This window comes from Bos mutus, chromosome 5 (assembly GCF_027580195.1).
Source record: "Bos mutus isolate GX-2022 chromosome 5, NWIPB_WYAK_1.1, whole genome shotgun sequence".
NCBI lineage: Eukaryota > Metazoa > Chordata > Mammalia > Artiodactyla > Bovidae > Bos > Bos mutus.
In genome coordinates, this window is record NC_091621.1 from 28,068,708 (window position 1) to 28,086,434 (window position 17,727).

General features: G+C 38.7%; 1 protein-coding gene across 1 annotated transcript; it reads left to right on the forward strand.

Moving 5' to 3' along the window:
* The first annotated feature begins 5,331 nt into the window (after positions 1-5,331).
* On the forward strand, positions 5,332-13,065 carry LOC102273435 (lysozyme C-1). The gene is made up of 4 exons (XM_005900301.3): positions 5,332-5,485; positions 8,060-8,224; positions 11,028-11,103; positions 12,577-13,065. Exons 1-4 carry the CDS (start codon positions 5,350-5,352, stop codon positions 12,641-12,643), a joined length of 444 nt encoding a protein of 147 aa, XP_005900363.2. The 5' UTR covers positions 5,332-5,349; the 3' UTR covers positions 12,644-13,065.
* Positions 13,066-17,727: the final 4,662 nt, after the last annotated feature.

The following is a 17,727-nucleotide window of genomic DNA, read 5'->3' on the forward strand; positions in this document are numbered from 1 at the left end:
CACCTCTTCTTAATATCTTCTGCTTCTGTTAGGTCCATACCATTTCTGTCCTTTATCGAGCCCATCTTTGCATGAAATTTTCCTTTGGTATCTCTGATTTTCTTGAAGAGATCTCTAGTCTTTCCCATTCTATTGTTTTCCTCTATTTCTTTGCATTGATCGCTGAAGAAGGCTTTCTTATCTCTTCTTGCTATTCTTTGGAACTCTGCATTCAGATGTTTATATCTTTCCTTCTCCTTTGCTTTTCGCTTCTCTTCTTTTCACAGCTATTTGTAAGGCCTCCCCAGACAGCCATTTTGTTTTTTTGCATTTCTTTTCTATGGGAATGGTCTTGATCCCTGTCTCCTGTACATTGTCATGAACCTCATTCCATAGTTCATCAGGCACTCTATCTGTCAGATCTAGGCCCTTAAATCTATTTCTCACTTCCACTATATAATCATAAGGGATTTGATTTAGCTCATACCTGAATAGTCTAGTGGTTTCCCCTACTTTCTTCAATTTCAGTCTGAATTTAGCAATAAGGAGTTCATGGTCTGAGCCACAGTCAGCTCCTGGTCTTGTTTTTGCTGACTGTATAGAGCTTCTCCATCTTTGGCTGCAGAGAATATAATCAATCTGATTTCAGTGTTGACCATCTGGTGCTGTCCATGTATAGAGTCTTCTCTTGTGTTGTTGGAAGAGGGTGTTTGTTATGACCAGTGCATTTTCTTGGCAAAACTCTATTGGTCTTTGCCCTGCTTCATTCTGTATTCCAAGGCCAAATTTGCCTGTTACTCCAGGTGTTTCTTGACTTCCTACTTTTGCATTCCAGTCCCTTAGAATGAAAAGGACATCTTTTTTGGGTGTTAGTTCTAAAAGGTCTTGTAGGTCTTCATAGAACCATTCAACTTCAGCTTCTTCAGCATTACTGGTTGGGGCATAGACTTGGATTACTGTGATATTGAATGGTTTGCCTTGGAAACGAACAGAGATCATTCTGTCGTTTTTGAGATTGCATCCAAGTACTGCATTTCAGACTCTTTTGTTGACCATGATGGCTACTCCATTCCTTCTGAGGGATTCCTGCCCACAGTAGTAGATATAATGGTCATCTGAGTTAAATTCACCCATTCCAGTCCATTTCAGTTTGCTGATTCCTAGAATGTCGACATTCACTCTTGCCATCTCTTGTTTGACCACTTCCAGTTTGCCTTGATTCATGGACCTGACATTCCAGGTTCCTATGCAATATTGCTCTTTATAGCATTGGACCTTGCTTCTATCACCAGTCACATCCACAGCTTGGTATTCTTTTTCTTTTTGTCCATCCCTTCATTCTTTCTGGAGTTATTTCTCCACTGATCTCCAGTAGCATATTGGGCACCTACTGACCTGGGAGTTTCTCTTTCAGTCTCCTATCATTTTGCCTTTTCATACTGTTCATGGGGTTCTCAAGGCAAGAATACTGAAGTGGTTTGCCATTCCCTTCTCCAGTGGACCACATTCTGTCAGATCTCTCCACCATGACCTGCCCATCTTGGGTTGCCCCACGGGCATGGCTTAGTTTCATCGAGTTAGACAAGGCTGAAGAATAGTTGGATCTATATGGTGTTTCTGGCAGATGGAACATGATTTCCCCTCAGATGACTGGCGCCTTTTACCAAGATTTTTATTAAGATTTTTGCTTGTCTTTAAAAGATAATCTTATGGAGGCTGTCAACAAAATGTGGATCAAGGGAGCTTATGAAAATATGAAATAACAGTTTGTTTTTCAAATCTCTCTTTTTTTTTCCAGTCTCATGCTTGCTTTAGGTAACAATTTTCTCTTTGCATGTTTACATTTCAAAGATATGGTAAAGTCAATATTTCCAAAGTACTGAGAAAGAATTGTAGGGTTTAATCTAAGAAGGAACTCAGGGGCATATTTGCCTATTATTAGAAATCTAAGCCTATTTCTATAACATTTTTCTTTTCTTTTATAATAGGATGGTTCAATGATATTTTAAGTTTCTTTTTATTTATTTATTTATTTTTTGTAGCCCAATCCAGACTATAGGACATTCTGGACATGGTGGGATCCTTCTACAGAATAACAGACAATACATCAAGACTTCCTGCACATTTTCTGGACCTTTGTCAAAACTTTTCCTGGTTATCAATATTTATGTAAATTATAAACCTCCTTGAGTGATGTCTGCAGGTTTTGACATTTATTCTCTGATCTTCTTCTTTTAATCTTGTTAACAAAGTATTTTATTTTTTGTAGCTATCTTTGTTTTCTTTTCAAAGGATCTAACCAAGATACCTTTGTTTTTTTTTTTTTTTTTTTTATTTTTGTCTTTCTTTTAATTTTTCTTTTCAATAGGATCTTACCATAGGTAAAAATAGGACCTTTGTTTAAAATGCAAGCTCTCTTAAAAATACTTTTTAGATATAAAAGTTCAGATGTTCAATATACCTCTTTCAACTGTGACTCCAAACCAGTGAGTCTTTTTATGGCTTAAAACCAATATTAGGGTGGCTCAGATGGTAAAGCATTCGATCCCTGGGTTGGGAAGGTCCCCTGGAGAAGGAAATGGCAGCTCACTCCAGTACTCTTGCCTGAAAAATTCCATCGATGAAGGAGCCTCACTGGCTACAGCCCATGAGGTTGTAAAGAGTCGGATATGACTGAGCAACTTCACTATGGACATGAAAGGTGTCCTCTAAGAAATGTAGCCCTCTCAAGATGCAGAACGTCTCCAGAGAAAGCCTAAGAAACAAAGACTTTCCTTGTCTCAGGTGACAAAGAAAGCTCAATTCCCACAAAGTGGGACACCTGAAATGACTGACCTCCTAAACTATGCTACCAGAAAGGTGATACTGGGATGAGAGTTTTTTCCTTCCCAAATCAGACAATGAAAGTAGAGGCAATAAAGTCCCCTTATGAACTGAGACCCTTTATTAAGACAAACTCCCCTGAAAGCCAGCATGTTTGGACAAAGAGAAGGTTGCCTGTCACTTCATGTCTTCAGCTCCTAGCTGGCTGACTAGCTGCTGATGCAAGCCTGACAGACAACCTGTGTTTCCAAGCAGCAGAAACCAGAGGGAATATTCTCAGTGGTTACAAAGCCAAATTCTCAGGATATAAAACAAAACAATTGGAGATTCTCATCTGATGATTTTTCATCATTATGACAAATGAAAGGGACAAAGGAAAATGTGACTCCTTCTGGGAGGCTAAGGATCAATAACCATAGGTGTTTATTACCAAAAACATGTTTACAAGAGTCACAATTCAAGATCTATTTTCACAAATGTTTTTCTCCTGCCACTGTGAATTTGGAAAGGGAGGGACAAGGAGAAATATTTATCCTCGTCTGTTGACTGTGCACTACAGACAGAGAGCTGGGAGACCGACATGGTAAGAATTCTTACCTTCTGTTAGTTGTCAGCTATCCCATGGCTCAACTTCAGTCTCCAGGGAGAGAGGGGTGTTCTGGGTTTTCACTGTCCCATCTACAATACTAGAAACTGTACAGGAGGAAGCATGTGTTTCATTTTACTCTTTTCGGTTTTTGGCTGGAGCTCTGTAATAAAATACAGATTAACAAGAGAAAAGGAAACAAATATACTAACATGTACATCTCATGTATACTTATGAGAAATGTGGGGATAAATAACTCAAAGAGGTGGCTGGAATTTGGACTTATAGAGCATCTGAACCAAAGAACAGTATATAATTAGAGGAGCGACTACAGAGAGGAAAAGAGTAGTAGGCTTCCAAATGTATCAAATTTTGGGATGATAAACACATTTGAAACTAATGGCAGATAGTAACTAGTACTAATGTTTGTTCTGTATAGTCCTCTGGGGCTGTATTGGGGCTGATAAGTGTTCAGGGTTGTTGGTGATTAATTTATGCACAAATTTACGTTATGCTTTCTGGAAAATAAGGGGAAGACAGAGAACTTGTCTTTGATCTGCTTTTCCTCCATTGCCTTCAGCTCAAAATAATATTTGTCTCAAAGTGGAAGAGTGACATATTCTGTTAATCTTCTGTCAGTCAGTCAGTTCAGTCGCTCAGTTGTGTCTGACTCTCTGCAACCCCATGAACCACAGCATGCCAGGCCTCCCTGTCCATCACCGACTCCCAGAGTTTACCCAAACCCATGTCCATTGAATTGGTGATGCCATCCAACCATCTCATCCTCTGTCGTCCCCTTCTCCTCCTGCCCTCAATCTTTCCCAACATCAGGGTCTTTTCAAATGAGTCAGCTCTTCGCATGAGGTGGCCAAAGTACTGGAGTTTCAGCTTTAGCATCATTCCTTCCAAAGAAATCCCAGGGCTGATCTCCTTCAGAATGGACTGGTTGGATCTCCTTGCAGTCCAAGGGACTCTCAAGAGTCTTCTCCAACACCACAGTTCAAAAGCATCAATTCTTCAGTGCTCAGCCTTCTTCACAGTCCAACTCTCACATCCATACATGACCACAGGAAAAACCATAGCCTTGACTAGATGAACCTTTGTTGGCAAAGTAATGTCTCTGCTTTTGAATATGCTATCTAGGTTGGTCATAACTTTCCTTCCAAGGAGTAAGTGTCTTTCTGCCATAAGGGTGGTGTCATCTGCATATCTGAGGTTATTGATATTTCTCCCGGCAATCTTGATTGCAGCTTGTTATAGGTTTTACTATAAAGTTCCCTTGCTTTACAATGACCTTTTATGTTCTAATGTGGAAATGTGAAGTAAGGCTTTGTTAGAAAGAAGTTAGGAATGTTGTTCACATGAGGCTTACTGATCATAGTAAAACATTGATTTATAAATTAAGAATTTACAATAGACACCAAAAGAGTGAGTATAGGAATCTGTGATCAACATGGTGCTGGGCTATTTACCAATCAGAACAACAGGAGTGTGTCATGTTCTTTGTGAAAAGTGTATATAAAATAATTTTAAGTGAAAAAGATAAAGACAATATGCAAAACACCTTAATGTAAATGAATGTTAATCCAAATGGGAGCTCATCACCAGTTGAGTAAAATGTTCATTCAGGTTTTTTTCTTTATACTTGTTCAACTTCATAATAAAATAAGAGGAAGTTCCTCTTTTGGCAATAATGCTAACTCCAGTTCTTCCTGAGAAATGTCTTTAAGCAATGTCATTTCATTATTTTCTGCAGGTTAATTCTTACGATATCAGAATATATCTCTTCAAAGATAAGAAGAAAAACTTTACAAGTGTGTGGACCAAAAAGCTCTTTCTGTTTTCCACATGACTCAGAGGGTGGAGCCACCAAACCAGTGAGATAAGAGGGGAGTGAAAAGATGTTAAATAGCAAGTCCAGCTCACCCTGGTCAGTCTGGACATTTGACTTCTCAGTCAACATGAAGGCTCTCATTATTCTGGGGTTTCTCTTCCTTTCTGTTGCTGTCCAGGGCAAGGTCTTTGAGAGATGTGAGCTTGCCAGAACTCTGAAGAAACTTGGATTGGACGGCTATAAGGGAGTCAGTCTGGCAAACTGTAAGTAACTCTTCTTTCTCCTTCCAAACAGTTAACCAGGTGTGGATCTAACAGAGGATGAATAATAAGCAAGGGACTTTGAGTGAATGGGCTTTTTCTTTGTTGGAGGATTTGTACACTTACCATGGTTAAAAACATCAACTTGCTTCTTTAGAATCAGATGTACCAGGTGAAGGATTGAAGAATGGGAGAGTCAAATTATATATCATTCTAAATGTAAGACTAGAAACTATAAAACTCCTAGAGGAGAACATAGGCAAAACACTCTCTGACATACATCACAGCAGGATCCTCTATGACCCATTGGAAATAAAAGCAAAAATAAACAAATGGGACATAATTAAACTTAAAAGCTTCTGCACAACAAAAGAAACTATAAGCAAGGTGAAAAGACAGCCTTCAGAATGGGAGAAAATAATAGCAAATGAAGCAACTGAAAAACAACTAATCTCAAAAATATACAAGTAACTCCTACAGCTCAACTCCAGAAAAATAAATGACCCAATCAAAAAATGGGCCAAAGAACTAAATAGACATTTCTCCAAAGAAGACATACAGATGGCTAACAAACACATGAAAAGATGCTCAACATCACTCATTATCAGAGAAATGCAAATCAAAACCACTATGAGGTACCATTTCATGCCAGTCAGAATGGCTGTGATCCAAAAGTCTACAAGCAATAAATGCTGGAGAGGGTGTGGAGAAAAGGGAACCCTCTTACACTATTGGTGGGAATGCAAACTAGTACAGCCACTATGGAGAACAGTGTGGAGATTCCTTAAAAAAACTGGAAATAGAACTGCCTTATGATCCAGCAATCCCACTGCTGGGCATACACACTGAGGAAACCAGAAGGGAAAGAGACACGTGTACCCCAATGTTCATCACAGCACTGTTTATAATAGCCAGGACATGGAAGCAACCTAGATGTCCATCAGCAGATGAATGGATAAGAAAGCTGTGCTACATATACACAATGGAGTATTACTCAGTCATTAAAAAGAATACATTTGAATCAGTTCTAATGAGGTGGATGAAACTGGAGCCTATTATACAGAGTGAAGTAAGCCAGAAAGAAAAACACCAATCCAGTATACTAACACATATATATGGGATTTAGAAAGATGGTAACAATAACCCTGTATACAAGACAGCAAAAGAGACACTGATGTATAGAACAGTGTTATGGACTCTGTGGGAGAGGGAGAGGGTGGGGAGATTTGGGAGAATGGCATTGAAACATGTATAATATCATGTATGAAACAAGTCGCCAGTCCAGGTTCGATGCACGATACTGGATGCTTGGGGCTGGTGCACTGGGACGACCCAGAGGGATGGTATGGGGAGGGAGGAGGGAGGAGGGTTCAGGATGGGGAGCACAGGTATACCTGTGGCGGATTCATTTCGATATTTGGCAAAACCAATGCAATATTGTAAAGTTTAAAAATAAAATAAAATTAAAAAAAAATAAAAATAAAACAAAAACAAAAACAAAATAAACATGCCAGGTCCCCCTATACTCCTCTAGGGCCACTAAATTTGCCAGCTGGCACTTGTAGGCTGATTATAAAATGTTTCAACACCTGGGATATCTCTTTCAAGCCCTTGGTGTCTGACTCTAGCCATTTCCAGTTTGGAACTTTGGTTCTGCAAGCCTGAGTAAGGCGTTATTTTTCTCATTTTTATACTCCTACCAAGATGTTGGGCGTTTAACAGCAATGCTTTTTCAAAAAATTACATTGAATTCGTAAAACAAGAACAAGGACAGTAGGAACCTATTTCCTTTCAGTCAATATCCATATATGGATTCCTGAAATGCAACAAGAAATGACATTTTATTATTTTCACTCAAGTTGATTAATTTGCATTTTCTTCCTCAGAATTCAAGATGTGCATTAAGTAAAAATTACTCTGTATTTTAGTCCATATTTGTCAAGGTCACCACTGTATTTTTGAAATTGAACTCAGACATTTCCCCTGTATAACTATTTTTGAAAGAATGAGCAAATGACTAGATGGATAGATGCATGATATAGTCTTTCCTAGTTTATGATTCTTGTTGTTCAGATTCTAATTTGATACCCAAATCCACCTTTCAGTTCAGTTCAGTTCAGTTCAGTTGCTCAGTCGTGTCCGACTCTTTGCAACCCCATGAATCACAGCACGCCAGGCCTCCCTGTCCAACTCCTGGAGTTCACCTAGACTCACATCCATCGAGTCGGTGATGCCATCCAGCCATCTCATCTTCTGTCGTCCCCTTATCCTCCTGCCCCCAATCCCTCCCAGCATCAGAGTCTTTTCCAATGAGTCAACTCTTTGCATGAGGTGGCCAAAGTACTGGAGTTTCAGCTTTAGCATCATTCCTTCCAAAGAACACCCAGGGCTGATCTCCTTTCTCTTAAGGACGCTTTAACATGAAAGTGTTAAAATATTTTGCAAGGAAAATATTTCTTTATATTAATACTTATAAAAGTCATTAGTAAAATATTATTATTTAAAAGAACTGATTTGTCTATAAAGTATAAATCATGTCCTGTTGTTGTTTTTCAACTAAAAATACATTTTTTTCAGGGCTGTGTTTGACCAAATGGGAAAGCAGTTATAACACAAAAGCTACAAACTACAATCCTGGCAGTGAAAGCACTGATTATGGGATATTTCAGATCAACAGCAAATGGTGGTGTAATGATGGCAAAACCCCCAACGCAGTTGACGGCTGTCATGTATCCTGCAGCGGTAAGACAAGATGATGTTGAGTGATGGCTCAGCCCCCATCTGGTTATACCTATAAGAACAGAGATTCAGTACAAATGAAAATGTCTTGAGGAGTTCATCAGGGACCTAGGAAAGCTCCATATTAATTTCTAGAAGCTCTATATTATCCTTCTCCTAATTTCTTAAGTAAGAAATTAAAGAGCTGGTATGATAAAAGGTTACTTGTTTGCTAACATCAAGAGTTTCTGTAATGACCTATGACTTTATTATAACTAGACTTGTTGATGCTCTGTAGAAAACAATACCATTTCTCTTTCTTATCTTGTTTGGGGAGATTTAGGGATAATTTGGTTGTGAGGTCTTTTTTTTTTTTAATCTATTCTCCTTTATTGGAAAACAAAGAATTATTAGTTAAACAAAGAGGAGGAATACATGTGATCATTTTAAAAAATTATTTTTACTTTTAATGATGAAATGTTTTAAAAAATAGTAAATTAGAAACATTAATAGACATCAATATGTTCATTATGTACTTTAACAGTTTTTAATATTTTTTAATATTTACTTCTTTTATGTATATAAATTATATGCGAAAGTGAAAGTTGCTCAGTCATGTCCAACTCTTAATGATCCCATGGACTCTACAGTCCATGGAATTCTCCAGGCCAGAATACTGGAGAGGGTGACCTTTCCCTTCTCCAGGGGATCTTCCCAACAAATTATATATATGGGTTTTTTTTCTTGCTTAGCGATTTAAAGAAAATTAGAAACATTATGATACTTCATTTCTAATTTCTTTAGCTTGCATCTCCGTAAGATACAGTTCCTATATAGATATTGTCATTCGGACAAGTTAATTTACAGATCTGTTTAATTGCAGTGAAAAAATATTCTATTGAGTTCCTTTTAAAATAGAGATATGGAATCTTTAGTGCATAAAATATTGGAGAACAATTACAAAATTTATATTGTTAAAATTTTAAATATTAAAGTTCTTAATGAGAAGATTAGTCTAAGAATATTCTTTTGTATCCAGTTAATTTTCTTTAAAAATATTTTGTATTATGCAATAATATGTGGTCATTGTGTAAATATTCTTACTACTCTGAGATGTATGACCACCAGCAACTTTTGGTACCCACAGTTTCTTTCAGAATATACATCACTCATGGACATGAATGTAAAGCTAAATTACATATATCTGTACTCAGATATGAACATATAAGCAATGTGTTTCAACAAAATAGAAATTGTACTAAACTTACTACTTTACAATATGCTCTTTATTGTACAAAATTATTTTTATCAACAAATACCAATCTTTATTATATTTCAAGATGAATAAATTCCACTAATAAAATGTTCTATAATTTATCAATCCAAATCACACTGTTAAGCACTCAAGCTGTATTTTCCCCTTTTATTAATTGCTATGGAACATCTGGTACACACATCTTGGGTACATCTCTTATTACTTCTTTAGGATAAACTTTCAGTAACAAAGTTGGTAAGCAAAAAACTGCTAGACTGGTTTCTGCATGTCTGCTTGTTTTATTTTGATTTTATAATCCCTGGTAAAAGAGAACATTCTATCACATTAGTTAATAATTCCTGGAGCTTCCATTGACTTTGGCAAATGAAAAACAGAATGCTTCTTTTCATGTCAAATAGGATGGAAAAGAATTTTCCCATGGTGTTCACAGACACATGGACTTTTTTTTTTTCACATTAATATAGTCTATTTATTATTGACAAACGTACAAAAGTAATTCAGGGAAAAATGGCTTTTTAACAATAGTGTTGGAAAAATTAGACATCTATTTGAGTAAAATAGAACTTCAGCCTATTCCTCATCTTATATAAAATTAACTCAAAATGGATCATGCACATGTGGATAAACTGTTAAACTATGAAACTTCTCGAAAAAGAAAAGATAAAAATTATGTGATTTGAACTAAGCAGAGAGTTCTTCTATATAACTTCAAAGTATGGTCCTTTGAACTTTTTTAAAAATAATAAACTGGATGCTACCAAATTCTTAATCTAATGCTATGCAAGTAATTCTAGCCAGAGAATAAAAAAGGCAAGCTGCAGACTGGAAAAAATACTTTCAAATCATAATTGACAAAGTACTTGTATTCAGAATATATAGAGAACTTCTAAAGGTTCAACAGTAAGAATAAATTCAATTAGAAAATAAGAAAAAGTTTCAGTAGACCTCTTGCCAAAGAAGATCAGTTCAGTTCAGTCACTCAGTCGTGTCCAACTCTCTGTGACCCCATGAACCACAGCACGCCAGGCCTCCCTGTCCATCACCAACTCCCAGAGTTTACCCAGACTCATGTCCATTGAGTTGGTAATGCCATCCAACCATCTCATCCTCTGTTGTACCCTTCTCCTACCCTCAATCTTTCCCAGCATCTGGGTCTTTTCAAATGAGTCAGCTCTTCCCAATAGGTGGCCAAAGTATTGGAGTTTCAGCTTCAACATCAGTCCTTTCAATGAATATTCAGAACTGATCTCCTTTAGAATGGACTGGTTGGATCTCCTTGCAGTCCAAGGGACTCTCAAGAGTCTTTTACAACACCACAGTTCAAAAGCATCAATTCTTCGGCACTCAGCATTCTTTATAGTGCAACTCTCACATCCATACATGACTGCTGGAAAAACTGTAGCATTGACTAGAGAGACCTTGACACATGGACTCTTAAAACATACTTTTAATTGTTCTTTCCTCAGCCTAAGAGAATAAAGCTGGCCGAACCTAAACTTAAAAAGAAATTTCTATGAATGTTGTTTTCATTTTCCACCATCTCCTTTTCAGAATTAATGGAAAATGACATCGCGAAAGCTGTAGCGTGTGCCAAGCAGATTGTCAGTGAGCAAGGCATTACAGCATGGTATGTTGTTCTTGTTTGTGTGTGTGTGTGGGTGTGTGTGTGTTTTCTCCTTCCAGTTCTATTGAGATGTAATTGACACACAGCACTGTAGAAGTTTAAGACAAATAGCAGAATGATTTGACTTACATATATCATGAAATTATTATCACAATAACTGGTGAACATCCATTATATCATACGGATACAAATTAAAGAATTAGGAGAAAAAAATTTATGTGTAATGAAAAGTCTTAGGCTTTACTCTGTTAGCAATTTTCACATATAACAATAGCCATGATAATTGCATTTATCACGCTGTACATTCAGTTCGTAGTATTTATCTTATACCTAGAACGTTGCAGTACCTTTAACTGCCTTCATTCACTTTCCCACCCCTCACTTCACCCACTACAACCTCCACTGGTAACCATAAGTTCAGTTCAGTTGCTCGGTCATTTCAGACTCTTTGCAACCCCGTGGATTGCAGCACGCCAGGCTTCCCTATCCCTCACCAACTCCGGGAGTTTGCTCAAACTCATGTCCATCTAGTCCGTGATGCCATCCAACCATTTCATCCTCTGTCGTCCCCTTCTCCTAATCTGACCTCTTTTACTGTGAGTTCTTCCTATATTTGTTTGTTTGTTTTAAATATAATTGACCTACAACACTATGTAAGTTTCTGTTACAGAGCATGGTTTGTGTTAAGCATTAAAAAGGAGAACTGGGGACTTCCCTGGTGATCCTCTGATAAGAATTCGTGCTTCTAATGCAGAGGATGTTGGACAGGGAACCACATGCCATTAGGTGCTGCTAAAAAAAGGTGGGACTCAGGAAGAATTGGGGGTTTTTTGGCAGCACTCCAGGGCATGTGGGATTCTAGCCTCCCACCCCACCATCAGGAATCAAAACCACTCCCTCAGCATTGGAAGGTCCAGTGGTCCTTAATGCTGCACCACCAGGGAAGTCTCAGGTAGAGCTGTTTTACCCTACTCTTCTGAGAGAAGGCAGAGAATATTCTCAAAGACAAAAGTATGCTACTGACAACTGAAAATCACAGCTTCAGATTTATGCTAAACAATGTGATACATAGAAACAATCTACTTTAACTGATTCAGAATCTAATTCTTTTACTCCTCAATTTATTTTAGGGGATTCTAGAGTTTTTAAGATTCTACAAATAATACCAATTTCTTGTCATATCTTGAAATAATTTTTGGAATTAAGTAAATGTGGAATGCACTCTGCAGTTGTGTTGTGAACAACACAGGACTCACCATTTGTGTTCAGCATTCTGTGCTCTAGTGAAGGCTGGTAGAGATGTGAAGTCCTTGGTATACATATCTCCGGTTAACAAATTACAATACTTGGATTTTTCTATAGCTTGTATTTCATGTACTGATGAACTATTTTGTTCTCCCAAAGGATTTGAAGTATGTACATTACAAGGAAGCTATGTTTTAGCCTAATTACAATTTGTTTCATCTTTCTCCACAGGGTGGCATGGAAAAGTCACTGTCGAGACCATGACGTCAGCAGTTATGTTGAGGGTTGCACGCTGTAACTGTGGAGTTATCATTCTTCAGCTCATTTTGTCTCTTTTTCACGTTAAGGAAGTAATAGTTGAATGAAAGCTTATACCACCATTCCTTCAAGCAAACAATGGTTTTACAGAAGCAGGAGCATATGGTCTTCTAAGAAGCTTAATGTTTATCTAATGTGTTAATTATTTGACACTAGGCCTATAATATTTTTCAGTTTGCTAGTAAAACTAATGCTGGTGAATATTTGTCTAAATTCTTAATTATCTAATATATCTCCAGTATATTCAGTTCTTAATTAAAGCAAGAACATTTATGCACCTTGCTGATCATGAAGGAATATAAAGAGGGATTAGATGAACTGTTGCTTTTTCTTAATTTCATTAGCATTATGACAAATTCAGAGACAGATGAGTCTGCAACTATTGAAATAATTGCTGGTTAACCACAGATATGAAATGACGCATGCTGTAAAAATACATTTTCATTAAAAACTTTGCAATTCAAACCTTGTCTTTGTTTGTTTAGAGCCATTTAGTGTCTCTGAAGAAATATCTATGTACATATTTTGAACAAAAAAAAAAGGGCTTCCCTGGTGGCTTAGAGGGTAAAGTGTCTGCCTGCAATGCGTGAGACCCGGGTTCGATCCCTGGGTTGAGAAGATCCCCTGAAGAAGGAAATGGCAACCCACTCCAGTACTCTTGCCTGGAAAATCCCATGGACAGAGGAGCCTAGTAGATTACAGTCCATGGGGTCACAAAGAGTTGGACACAACTGAGCAACTTCACTTTCCTTTCCTTTTGAAAAAAATGACATTTAGCATTTCCAACATCCTCATCTATACCCAGACAGATATGCTGGAGAAAAACCATAAGCATGGTGAAAGATCTTACTTAACTTTTTAAATTTTTTTGGCTAAGCTGCACAGCTTGTGGGATCTTAGTTCTCCATCTAGGGACTGAATCTTTGCCCTCAACAGTGAAAGCAGGGAGCCCTAACCACCAGACTACCAGGGAATTCCCCTCAGTTTAAATTCATAACCACAAATCTCAAATGGGCCCTCAAGACTACCTGGTCATATTAGTCACTTCTCTGCATTGGTGTCCCCACTCTTTAAAATGTCTGTCATTATTTACTTCTCCTCTCATTTCAAAGTCCAGGCACACATGCCAACCACTGATCTTCCACGCTCTCAGATCTCAGTAGATGAAGTCAGAACAGAAGCAACCTCATAAACATTCTCCCCTCCTTGCCACCATAACCGAGCTCATGTCTTTGGGTCCATCCTCCCTTCTTTCCCCTTTATCACTAGGATAAAGAGCCTATGCTTTTGCCAATTGCAGTGTCTCAACAGGTAGTCTTCATCACAGCCCTCTCACTACCCCAATTTAGGCTAAGTTTTTCCTGCATTCTGAGTTTTTCCTCTTCATTGGATCATCCCCTTCACTGTATTCACTGCCCTGGTAACATTCCAGAGCTCTTGGTGTACTCTACATAATCCTCGAAGTAAAATATTATTCACTGCTCCCTTTAACAGCAACCCTTCTGGGATGAGATATCTATTTTCATCTACTTCATGTCCTCACCTCCTTTTGCCTTTCAACTCTTCTTAACATGACTGCTACCTCACTTAGGAGAAATCTGCTTCAACCTGACTACATTCATGATGTCTTGGGGCCAATTCTAGTGATCAACTGTTTTCTGTTCATCTTACTTGATCTCTCAGCAGCATTTGACAAAGTGAACCACTTCCTACTTCTAGAAAAGTTTTTTCTTCCTCAGCTTCTCCTCCTTAACATCATGACTCAATGATGGCTCCTTCTCAACTCTTCATGGCTGGCTGATTTCTGCTGTTTGATTTTTAAATGTGGCAGTGCCCCAGGACTCAAGCTATAAAAGCATTGGATAGACCTGTTTTACTTATTCATTTATTTGTTTCTTCTTGTGGAAGTGTAACTTTCAAAAGAATAGAGTGTTTCCCGCTTTTTCAGGAGATTGAAATATCTCAACCTTTCCCAAAATTTGCAAGCACAGGACAGCCTTTTAAGTTTTTGAACAGTTTGAGAACACAAGGCTGATACAGTGCCCAGTTGCTCTGGAATCCATCAGTGTGTAATTCCTGCTGCTGCTGTTGCTAAGTCGCTTCAGTCGTGTCTGACTCTATGCCACCCCATAGATGGCAGCCCACCAGGCTCTGCCGTCCCTGGGATTCTCCAGGCAAGAACACTGGAGTGGGTTGCCATTTCCTTCTCCAATGCATGAAAGTGGAAAGTGAAAAGTGAAATTGAAGTCGCTCAGTCATGTCCCCATGGACTGCAGCCTACCAGGCTCCTCCATCCATGGGATTTTCCAGGCAAGAGTACTGGAGTGGGTCGCCATTGCCTTCTCCGGTGTAATTCCTACAGAACCTCAAAACATCATCCAAATCAGGAGCTAAACACTGACAAATTAGAATCACCTAATCATCAGATTCTATGCATTGCATCAATTGTCCCATAAGTCCTTCTTAATTACAAAGTCTAATTCAGAATTGTGTTATATTTAGTTGTTATGTTTCCCAGTTTCTAAATTTAGATCACCTCACATTTTCGCTGACATTTATGACTTTAACCCTTTTGAAGATCTCAAGCAGCTGTGGTATAAAATAGCCTAAGTTTTTTTTTTTTTATGTATATTCTCTGGAATAGGTTAGGTTATGCATCTTTGCAGTGGAATCTTAACCAGTGGACCTCCAGGAAAGGCCCCAAAAGTGAGGTTTTTTTAAATGAAATATAGTTGGATTTTGCTTTTTTATTCAGTCTGACTTTTCATTTCAGTGTCAAGCTATCCTAAGTGCTTTTTCTTTTGATTTTCAATACTTGCACTCTTCTCCTGTTATTTGCTCTTAGCCCACTTTTTCCATAAAATTTGATTATAGCTACTTTAAATAGCTTGTTGTTGTTCAGTCGCTCAGTTGTGTCTGACTCTTTGCAACCCCATGGACTGCAGCACATCAGGCTTCTCTGTCCTCCACTAGCTCCTGGAGTTTGCTTAATCTCATTTCCACTGAGTCAGTGATGCCATTCAACATCTCATCTTCTGTCTCCCCCTTCTCCTCCTGCCCTCAATCTTTCCCAGCATGAAGATCTCTTCCGGTGGCTTTGCATATGGCTTTTCCCAGCATCAGGATCTTTTCCAATGGTTCTTCATATCAGGTTTCCAAACTATTGGAGCTTCAGCTTCAGCATCTTTCCTTCCAAGGAATATTCAGGGTTAATATCCTTTAGGATTGACTGGTTTGATCTCCTTGCTGTCCAAGGGATTTTCAAGAGGATTCTCTAGCACTACAGTTTGAAAACATGAATTCTTTGATGCTCAGCCTTCTTTATTGTCCAATTCTCACAGCCATGCATGACTACTGGAAAAACCATAGCTTTGACTATACGAACCTTTTTTAAAAAATCATTTAAAATTTTGTTGTTGCTGTTGTTCAGTCACTAAGTCATATCCGACTCTTTGGGACCCCATGGACTGCAGCACACCAGGCTCCACTGTCCTTTACTAACTCCTGGAATTTGCTCAAATTCATGTACATTGAGTCGGTGATGCCATCTAACCATCTCATCCACTGCCTTCCCCTTCTCCTTTTGCTTTCCAGCATGATGGTCTTCTCAATGAGTCATTCTTTATATCAAGTAGCCAAAGTATTGGAACTTCATCAGTCTTTCCAATGAATATTCAGGATTGATTTCCTTTAAAAATGACTGCTTGGATCTCCTTGCAGTCCAAGGAACTCTCTTTTTTTCCAGTATTAGATATAATGGTCATCTGAATTAAATTCACCCAATCTTGTCCATTTTAGTTCACTGATTTCTAAAATGTCAATGTTTTCTCTTGCCATCCTCTGCTTGACCACGTTGACTTTATCTTGATTCATGGACCTAACATTCCAGGTTCTTATGCAATGTTGTTCTTTACAGCATTGGAGTTTACTTTCACCACTAGGCACATCCACAACTGACTATTTTTTTTCTACTTTGGCCCAGCCACTTCATTCTTTCTGGAACTATTTCTCTGCTCTTCTCCAGTAGCATACTAGACATCTACCGACCTGGGGGACTCATCTTGTGTCATATCTTTTTGCCTTTTCATACTGTTCATGGGTTTCTTGAGGCAAGACTAATGCAGTGGTTTGCCATTCCCTTTTCCAACGGACCATGTTTTGTCAGAACTCTCCACTATGACCCATCCCTCTTGGGTGGTCCTGCAAAGCATGGCTCATATCTTTATTGAGTCATGCAAGACTGTGATCCATGTGATCATTTGTTTAGCTTTCTGTGATTGTGGTTTTAGTTCTGGAGGATGTGAGATTATTCTTCTTACTTCTGTCTACCCTCTGATGGATGAGGGTAAGAGGCTTGTGCAAGCTTCCTGATGGGAGTGACTGGCTGTGGGGAAAACTGGATCTTGCTTTGGTGGGCTCAGACAGCAAAGAATCTACCTGTGATGCAGGAGATCTGGGTTCAATCCCTGGAGAAGGGAATGATTACCCACTCCAGTTATTCTTGCCTGGAAAATCCCATGGACAGAGGAGCCTGGTGGCCTACGGTCCTTGGGGTCACAAAGAGTCAGACACAGCTGAGTGACTAACACTTTTGGTGGGCAGGGCCATGCTTAGTAAATCTTTAATCCAATCATCTGCTGATGGGTGGGTCTGTTCTTACTCTCCATTAGTTGTTTGGCCTGAGGTAATTCTTTGAGAAGAGCTGACTCATTGGAAAAGACCCTGATGCTGGGCAAGATTGAAGGCAGGAGGAGAAGGGGATGACAGAGGATGAAATGGTTGGATGGCAACACCAACGCTATGAACATGAGTTTGAGTAAGCTCCGGGAGTTGGTGATGGACAGGGAAGCCTGGTGGGGTCACAAAGAGTCAGACACGACTGAGTGACTGAACTGAACTGAACTGAAGCAACTCAGTCCTGGAGTGTACAAGCTCTATAGTGGGGCTACTGTTGTTGTTCAGTAACTAAGTCGTCTCCGACTTTTTGTGACCCCATGGACTGCAGCATCACAGGCTCCTCTGTCTTCCACTAGCCCCTGGGGTTTGCTCAAACTCAAACATGTC

Bases quoted from the DNA above. Each gene is read 5' to 3' on its own strand.
- LOC102273435 (XM_005900301.3), top strand. From the start codon at position 5,350: ATGAAGGCTCTCATTATTCTGGGGTTTCTCTTCCTTTCTGTTGCTGTC. The intron at 8,225-11,027 runs GTAAGACAAGAT...TCTCCTTTTCAG, and splicing joins CTGTCATGTATCCTGCAGCG to AATTAATGGAAAATGACATC. The intron at 11,104-12,576 runs GTATGTTGTTCT...CTTTCTCCACAG, and splicing joins GAGCAAGGCATTACAGCATG to GGTGGCATGGAAAAGTCACT.